This window comes from Lacerta agilis, chromosome 17 (genome assembly GCF_009819535.1).
Source record: "Lacerta agilis isolate rLacAgi1 chromosome 17, rLacAgi1.pri, whole genome shotgun sequence".
In the NCBI taxonomy this organism is placed as follows: Eukaryota; Metazoa; Chordata; class Lepidosauria; order Squamata; family Lacertidae; genus Lacerta; species Lacerta agilis.
The window spans coordinates 39761728-39770647 of record NC_046328.1 but is presented as its reverse complement, the minus strand read 5'-3'; the positions used below and the strand labels follow the sequence as shown (position 1 = coordinate 39770647).

General features: G+C 53.3%; 1 protein-coding gene across 1 annotated transcript; it reads right to left on the bottom strand.

Moving 5' to 3' along the window:
* Nucleotides 1-2523: 2523 nt before the first annotated feature.
* On the bottom strand, nucleotides 2524-8651 carry ISG20L2 (interferon stimulated exonuclease gene 20 like 2). Its single transcript, XM_033135930.1, has 3 exons — nucleotides 7560-8651; nucleotides 6891-7091; nucleotides 2524-4928 (listed from the first exon to the last, which is right to left on the bottom strand). The coding sequence occupies exons 1-3, from the start codon at nucleotides 8322-8324 to the stop codon at nucleotides 4815-4817; spliced, it is 1080 nt and encodes a 359-aa protein (XP_032991821.1). The 5' UTR covers nucleotides 8325-8651; the 3' UTR covers nucleotides 2524-4814.
* Nucleotides 8652-8920: the final 269 nt, after the last annotated feature.

Below are 8920 nucleotides of genomic sequence, written 5' to 3'. Positions count from 1 at the left end.
CTTCTACAGGCCAAGCAGGTGCTCTACCACTGAACAATGACAGCAGGCTTCCCTGTGCAGTCAAGTCCGATAGATAGACAGACAGACAGACAGACACAGCTTAACTGCCGTGGAGCCATTTCTTCTGCCCTATGTTTAGGGGCATTGCTCGACCCTCCTCTCTTGAAGTTTGCCCAAGGCACCTTCAGGGTCCTTCTGAATCTGGGCCCATCTTGGCAAGCCTGGGAGCGAGAGGGTGGGGGTTGCGGCTGGTCTCTGGGCCAGAGCAGCCCTGTCAGAACTGACAAGTTATTTATGTGTAAAGGCAGGCAGTGGAAGAAAAAACGCACAGACCCATTCCTCCGACGGCCATTCCTTAATTATCAAAATGCAGAGAGCTGAGCAAAAGCAAACAGAGGGGAGAGCTTTGTGTTATGACAAAGTTATATATAGCTAAATGGTATAAACACTCCACACCGGGGCAAGCGCAGCAAAAGGCACCCCCTGATTTAAAAGGATGAGCAAACTGAAATTTGGGACCAAAGTGGTTTAGAAAGAATTCATGGAGAGGGCCATCGAAGGCGACTAGCCTGCACAGCTGGAGGAGGCAATGTTTCTGAATAAGTTGCTGAAAACCACAGGAGGGGAGAGTTGCCTTTGCGCTCAAGTCCTGCTTGCGGGTTCCCCACAGACACCTGGCTGGCCACTGAGAAGATGCTGGGCTCGATGGACCATTCGGCTGACCCAACAGGCAGGCTTTTCTCATGTTCTTAGAGAACCTCCAGGTCCAGAGGCAGTCTTATCTCGACTCCTAGGTTCTTTGGGCATCTGGCCCCTGTGAGGACAGGATGCTGGCCTTGGTGGGCCACTGGCCTGATCCAGCAGCCAGGTTCTGCTGGTGTTCTTAGAAACTGGCTCCTCCTCCTCCTCCTCTCCTTCTCTTTTTAGATTTGCATCAAGACAGGCAAGAAGTATTTTTAAAGGAAGAAAGAAAGAGAAAGAGAGGTGGGGAGGCCACACAAAGAGCAAATCCGAACGAGCCCCGAGCGACAGATTCATCACAAGAGGCCCACTGGCTGGGCTCTCACCCTCGATCCCAAGACAGAGGCCATATTTCACCTTTAAAAGCTTTCGTCTCTCCCAGCCCTGGTGGGCCACAGCACATTCCTCCCCTTCCCCAACTGTATGGAGAGGTGGGTTTTGTTTTGTTTTGAAGTCAGCCCCAGCTCCAGGCACACTTGGAAGCTGTGCATGTGTCTCTCTTCCCCACACACTCACACTCTCACACACCCCTTCTCTCCTGTGGAGGCCACAAGCAACCAGGCCTGCCTTTGACGCAGAGGATCCCCGCTTGGCCTGCAGAACGAGGCAACTAAGGCTGGTCCTGCAGCATCCCCTGGTGGCAAGCAAAGCACCAGGCCTGCACAAACTCCCTCCTCTCCAAAGCCACAACACACACCCCTCAGGGTGCAAGAGCCACATCCACTGCTGGCTGAGCAAGGCAGCAGCCCCTCCACCAAAAACAAAGCAGGATTCTAGTCCTTGTGGTTCTGAATAAAAGGGGGAGTGGACATGCAGGGAGATGGGTGGCCAGGGGCCTTGCAAAGAGCCTTTCGCTTTTGCCTCTGCGCTCCAGGGAAGCTGATCCCTCTGGGTGAGCAGGTTCCATCTCTCCAGGGAGATTTTCACTCCTCCTGCCAGAAGGATCAGGGGCCCAGTCAGTCCTGGAGGTACGTGCAGGCAGAAGCAACTTGGCTATTTTCATGGCTACCATCTGCATCACTAGCTGTCCTGGGGCACCTTGGGAATTGATGGTTCAAGATACAGGTCTATTGCATGAGACACGTTGGAATGGCAGGAGCTTGGGAGTCCAGGGAGAGGGTCCCACAGAGGCTGCCCCCCACCCCACCTCCTCGGGGGCCCCTGGAAGCTCCCAAGATCTGAGGAAGCGGAACACCAACGAGCCCAAATTCAATAAAGCAATGATGAGGATGAATTGTGTGGCAATCCTTAGGAGGCCTGGGGCCGTGCAAGGACGACGTGGAGAAGGCAGGGAGAAAAGTTCTCCTCCCTCTCATCACACTGAACCTTGTGAAGCTGAATGTTGGGAGATTCAGGACAGAGAAAAGAAAGGAATTCTTCCCACAAACTGTGGAACTCCCTGCCACAGGAGGCAGGGATGGCCCCCAACTTGGAAAGCTTTAAAAGAGGGTTGGACCAATTCACAGAGGAGGAGGAGGGGGGGCTATCAAAGGCTACTCACCTTGGTGGATTGTGTTCTGCCTCCAATATCAGAAGTCTAGCAGTTGCTGGAAAAGGCAGGGAGAGTGCTGCTCTCGCACTCGGGTCCTTCGTGTAGAATTCCCGTAATGGGCAGGTCCCCTTTGGCCTGATCCAGCTGCATAAGTCTTTTTATGTTCTTGGGTCAGCATAAAACCCTGTTGGGCCTACATGATCCCTTTGCGATTCAGATACAGCAGCTCTTCGGATCAGGCCCCTTCCCCCTGCCACGCCTATGCAAGTACACAGGTCTCAAGACAGCCAGTAAGTGAAATATTTTACTTTTTTAGAAAAAGACAAAACAATCCCAAGCACAGACAGAAGACACACCCGTTCATAATTACCAGCATTAACACAAATGGAATAAGTAAGTTTCTTTTTTTGCAGAGAGCGTGTGGGCTTTTTTGTAGGAAATCTGTTTCCTGTGCGGGTGGATTTAAAATTATTCTTCAATTTTTGTCTTTGTTTTTTTAAAAATGCTCACTTTAAAACAGCTTGAGAGGAATCTTTCTGAGACTGCTGCAAAGGATCCGCATCAATGATTTCCATGGGGAAATGACAATACATTTGGCAACCGTTTTTTAAAATGTTCAATAAAGTTTGTTTAAAATAAATTAGGAGTTCCCTGGAGGCCCACTTGGTAGACTGCGGACGCCCCTTTGTGGCGAGTCCCCAAGAGCCCAGGAGGAAGGGGGAGCCCCAAGCTGCGCCTTCTCCAGTCAGAAACACAAACCCCGGGAGGGAAGGAGGCTGCTCCAAAGGCAAGAGAGGAGGACATTTGGGAAGTTGTTCTTTCTTTATCCAAGGCTCAGTGGAGAAAGGCAAAAGGGGAGACACAGAAAAACAAACCTCTTCTTTCAAAGTAACTGTCGGCATCTCATTAAAAGCAATGTGCTTCGTGGCTCCTTCCCAGAAACACACGCACACAAACAAACACACGTGGCGTCACAACTAACAGCAAGGTCTGCACAGTACTCCAAAACTCACACACACAAAAATCACCTTCTTGCTTCATGGTCACTTGGTGGAAAACAGCACCAGACAGAAAAGACAGAGAGTGATAGAGAATGAGACACTCACTGGCCAAGCCACAGCAATGGAGCCACTTTTGGGACGCTGGGTGGCAATGGGGGGTCACAGTGTTCCAGGGAATTTTCAGCGTCAGAATGAGAAAATGTGCCCAGTGTTTACCGTTGTGGTTTCTCCAAGGAGGGGAACTTTGTGCTCCAGGAATGCTCTGCTGACCTGCACCATTCATTCTGATTGTGCAGCTGGAAGGGGGAAAGAAGAGCCTCTGCAAATCAAAAAGGGGAGGGGGCCTGCCTGGTCAGCCTCCCCCTCTCGCCCTTTGCAGAGAGCCCTGTGCCCTAGATCAGCCCTTGGCCAACCTGGCGCACTCCAGAGCCTGGAAGGCCACAGCTCTGTGGCCAGAACAAGCCTCTGATGCTGCGGCTGATGGGAGTTGCACTCCAGGGTGGCCCAGACAGAACAGGATCCTGCCCATCCTGGCTTTGAGGACGTCCCAGCCAGGCCCCCAGGACCTCTGCTGAGCTGAGAAGGGGGTGCTTTGCAGTGGGTGCTATGGGCATTCCCAGCGTCTGGGCTCAGGGTGACATAAGGCAACGCCCCCCCTTCCCCTCGAGGGGAACAGAGATATTCCTTCCCCCGGCCCCACTTCTTCACCAGGAGGAGACCATAAGGGCAGAAGGCACCAGCTCCTCCTGCAGAAAATGTTCCGGGGTTTTTCTTCTTCTAAGTTTAGGGGGCAAGTGGGGAGGGGCAGGGGGATGTTCCTGGGATTGCAAACTGTTTTGAGTTTTACATTGTTGTAACCCACCCGGGGACCTGCTGGTGGAAACAGATTTAAGGAGAATAATGAGAGAGAATGAAGGATGTGGAGGAAGTGGGAAGAGGAAGGGAGAGACACCCCCCGCCAACGAGAACCCAAGGGGGTCACCGTCCACACAGGGCCACACAGAGGCGAGCTGAAGAGCACTAAGGGGAGACCCACAGGAGTCCAGCTAAGGAACTGAGTGCCCCCCCTGCCCTTTTAACAGGGAGAGGAGGAACGGGGTGAGGGCAGGAAGCCCGTCTCCCTGTGCCACTGCAGAGGCGGGGAGGGGGGTCACCAAAGATCCACCGGCCGAGGCAACAGGATGGGCACCTTGGCCTAGTCAGTGCCCAACCCCAACAGCACGCGAACCCCACAGCCACTGGGGCCTGGGGAGTGGATAGCACCATGTTGAAAGCCCCCCCCCCCTGCCTGGGAGGGTGGGGAGTCCCCCCTCCCTCTGAGGGAAGGAGGCTCAGCACCTTTACAGAGAGGAATGGGAGGAACACGCCAAGGCTGCCGTCAGCTGCAAGCGATGTAATGGACACACTTGCCTCCTTCTCCCCCCTCCCCTGCCCCCCGTCAGTTCCTTCACTCTGCCAGTCCTCCTCTCCCTCTGCCCCATGGACCCGGGAGCATCATCCTCCAAACAGCTCCGGGGGGGCGGGGGGAGTGCTGGCTTCCCCCGGCAGCTCCGGGTTCCAAGGCTTGGTGACGACGAGAGTCAGTCCTGAGGAGAGGAGGTGGCCAGGTGCCTTTCCCACTCGTCCTCAACCACCTTGTACAGCTCCATAGTGGCCCGGGCGTCTTCCACCGAGGAGTGGCCTTTGTGCCCCACCTGGGGGGGAGGGAGGAAGGAAGGAAGGAAAGAAGGAAGGAAGGAGCAAGATGAGGGAAGGGGTCACATCAGCTGCCCTACAGAGCTCTCTCTGACCCCTCACAAAGCGAGAGCACACCCCCTCCCCACACACAGCCATCTTCAAATACCTCAAGGGCCATCCCGCCCCATGGAAGATAGAGGGCAGGACCCAAACCGAGGGATTCAAGTTACAGAAAGGGAGATTCTGACTGAGTTTCTGAGGGCAAGAGCCTCCTTGGAAGGTGGTGGGCTCTCCTTCCTTAGAGATCTCAAAACAGAGGTTGGGTGGCCCCCTGGTCAGGGATGCTTGCATTACAGGGGGTTGAGCTAGATGACCCCTGTGGGTCCCTTCCAACTCAACAATTCTATGATACTAGGAAAAGGCACCCAGATAAAGGGAGGCGCACAGCAGCTTGGCTCTGTGGGAACAAGATTAAATGGTCCCTTTTATACTGCAGCTCCCTATAAATTTATGGAATTGCATTGTTTCAAAGGATTTGCTCTGGTTGCCTGCTTTATTTATACGCTACTGTGTTTTGAGTTTACAGCAATTGCAGTATTTGCTGTTATTTCTGCTGCTACTGTGAGCCACTCTGAGTTCAATATTAAATCAAATCCAGGGTCTCCTCCAAGGCCAGGGGACTCTGCTCCTCAGTGGCTCTTGACACGCTGCCAGACTCCATCTCCCATCAGCCCTGGTACCACCACGGCCCAATGGGCAGGGGTGATGGGAACTGTAGTGTGGCAGCCACCTGGAGGGAGATTAGTTTTGCTGTGTCTCTAACGGGGCGGGTGGCCTATAAACCGCACAGACAGATGGCACAAACAGATTTGGAAAAGCTCCTCCTGGTCACTGTCAGCAACCATTTTCGCTCCAGGCTCAAGGAAACAATAGTGGGTGCTTTATGATGCATATGCACTGACCTGGACCCTGCAATTGTCACCTGAGGCCCTGTGCCTCCTCAATGTCTGGAGGGTGGCAACGCAAGAGCAGTTTCTTTTCTGTGGTGGCTCCCAATTAATGGTATGCTCTCCTCAGGGAGGCTCACTTGGCACCTTCAGTTCGATCTTTAAGTGCCTGGCGAAAGCTTTCCTTTTTAACCAGGCCTTTGTCCTCTGTCTTCGGTCTTTTAGGGTGGGTGAGGTGTTTAAAAATCTGTTTTAATGCATTATTTTAATGGGTTTTTTTTAAAAAAAAAGGGGTTTTGCTTGTTTATTTGGTTGTAAGCTGCTTTGAATTGCCTTTAAAACAATGAACAGGGTGGTGATACAATGACTATTGCAATTGACACAAGATAGTATCACCAAGGCAACTATCTGTAAACAAACACTAAACGTCCATCCATAAAAATGGCAAAAGTAGTTCCCCCCCCCCCAACAGGTTGTCTCTTGAGCAATTGCAAACACAGTAATAAAGAGTCCACTTGTGATATGCCAGTGGTTCAGTGCTCAGACGTCCTTCCAGTAATCCGACATGTATCTGTCCCTATCTGCATGTTTCCATCAGGAGGAGCATAGAAACAGGACAATGCCCTTCAGTTTGTTAAACTTACTCCAACAAGTGAACCACTGATATATTTCAAGTCAACTCTTTATTTACTGCATTTGCTATTGTTTACGATATAACCTATTTGGGAAAGAAACTACTTCTGCCATTTTTTCTTGGATGTTTATGGTTTGTTTACTGATAGTCGCCTTGGTGATATTATCTTGTGTTAAATGAATTGCCTTTGGCAAGAAAAATCAAGCAATACATTTAATAAATAATAATAACTACAGCCAGCCAAGAGGAGGAACTCTTGAAAAGGAAGTCTGCCAAGACACTGTCATTGGGCCTTTCTCCAAATCCTGGGAGAACTGAAGAGCTGGCTGCCAGCCAGTGTAGGCAACCCTGAGCCAGATGGAGGGGGGAGAGCAGACACACAAGGCAGGGGGTGTTACCTGGATGTCCCTGTGGAGGAGCTGCTTGGTGAGGCGCTTCAGGGAGGCCGGCTCGTTCTCCGGGAAGCCGGCCTTGCGGTTCAGCAGAGGGATCTTGGAGGTGTCCCTGGTCAGCGATTTGGGGTGGAAGTACTTGAGAGCTTTGAAGTCATTGTGGATGGCATGGCCCACAACTATCTTCCCAGAGAGGACCTTTAGGATCTGAAAGGCAGGGAGGGGGAGAGATGTCATCAGTCAGCGCTGAATAGCTCAAGTGAGGAAGACTCAACCTGTAGCCAGCCAAGCACAGCAGGATGCAGACCCACAAAGACAGTGTAGCTGCAGTCTGGCCCACTTCACCCATAAGAGGATATAAAAGAAGAGCCCTGCAGCTAGAGGAGACCAAAGGGCTTCTTTCTTAGTCCAGCATCCTGTTGTCACTGTGGCCAAATACCCCACAGAACCTAGGAATCCAGATAGACTGCCTCTGGACCTTGAGCATCCATAAGAAGAGGAAGAGCTGCTAGATCAGGCCAAAGGGGGCTCATCTAGTCCAGCATCCTCAACCAGGTGCCAAAATAAAAATACAGACTGCCGTGGTTTTAATGAAAACATGGAAAACCTTGTATGGGGCAGGGGGGTGCCCAAAGGCTCCCCCTGAGAGGCTGGCAGGTCTCCCCCCTCACTCACCTCCTTCTGGGCCACCTTGAAGGGGACGGCGTTCTTCATGTGGTGCCTCTGGATGCCACTCCAGCGTGTCCGGTAGTTGGTGATGGGGCTGAGGGGCCGCACGTACTTGTCATACACCACATCACCGTGGTAGCTGACAACGCTGCAGCGCGCCAGGTCACTGTTGCGCCCGCCGGGGCCTGTGCCCACCATCTCGCAGTCGATGGCCACCACCTTGCTGGGCTTGGGCGGCTGCAGCACCGGGGACAGCCCACTCTCAAACTCGCTCAGCAGGGCCACCCTCCGGATCTCGCCCGCAGCCCCATTGGCCTGCGTCCCGTTGTGCCTCGCGGAGGAAGTGCCACCCGCACCGCTCCCTGCTTTGCTGGAGGCCGGGGCCCCCCCAGAGGCACTGCCTCCCTGGGACCCAGAGTCCTTAGCCACGCGGGCGGCATTCTCCTTGGGAAATGTCTTGGTCCTGCGGGCCGAGCTGTCCTCCCGCAGCAGTTTCCTGTCCTGCCCCGCGGGCGCCCCATTCATGTCCACTTTTGGCCTCTTCCTGTCCTGCTCCCAGTCTGCCCCGCCATGCTTCTGAGAGGCATCCCGCCGCGGCAGGGGGGCTTGACCCGGGAGCTGCTTCTGCTTCAGGAAGCCTTTCCGCTCCAGGAACTGCCGGCGCCTGATGAACTGCTGGTGCTTCTTGTTCCCCTCAGACGCCTTCTTGGGCTGCGCTGGGAGGGACGTGTCCAGGTTGAGAAGGAGATCTGACATTGTGCTCTCCTCCATGGACGGACGGGGACCATGAGGAGGAGAGGCCGACAAGCGGGCACTGCTCTACAGAGGCCGCGAGGGGTGCGATGCTGGACATGTCCACATGCTAACAAGGCTGGGGAGAGAGGAGGTGAGGGAAAGGGTGAATTTCCAGCATTTGGGGGGAGGATTCACAAAGTTCTCAGCCACGCTGACCTATGTTCAGAATGTTTGCTCCTGAGGTTACTGGAAATCAAACTGCAGAGCTACTCAGGGGTCCTAGTTAACTCAGTCCAGAGCCACGAGGACCGGAATCTTGCCATCAAAAGTTGAATTCTTTTAATGTTTAATTGTTTTTTTAATGACCCCGACCCCAGTATTATCAGCTGTTCTCATTTTATCTGCTCGGTGCAGAATATCTGAGATTCAATCCTAGGTGTCATCTCCAGGTAGGGCTGGGGGAAAGGACTCCTGTGTGAAACCCTGGAGAGCCCCTGCTGCCTGTCAGTGCAGGAAAATAAGCATCTGCTCTGGCTTGATACAAGGCAGCCTCCCTGGTTCCTGTTCCTGTGAAGGTGGCCTCCATCACCCACCCTGTGCCAGCCTCCCCCAGCCTGGCGCCCACTGTGAAG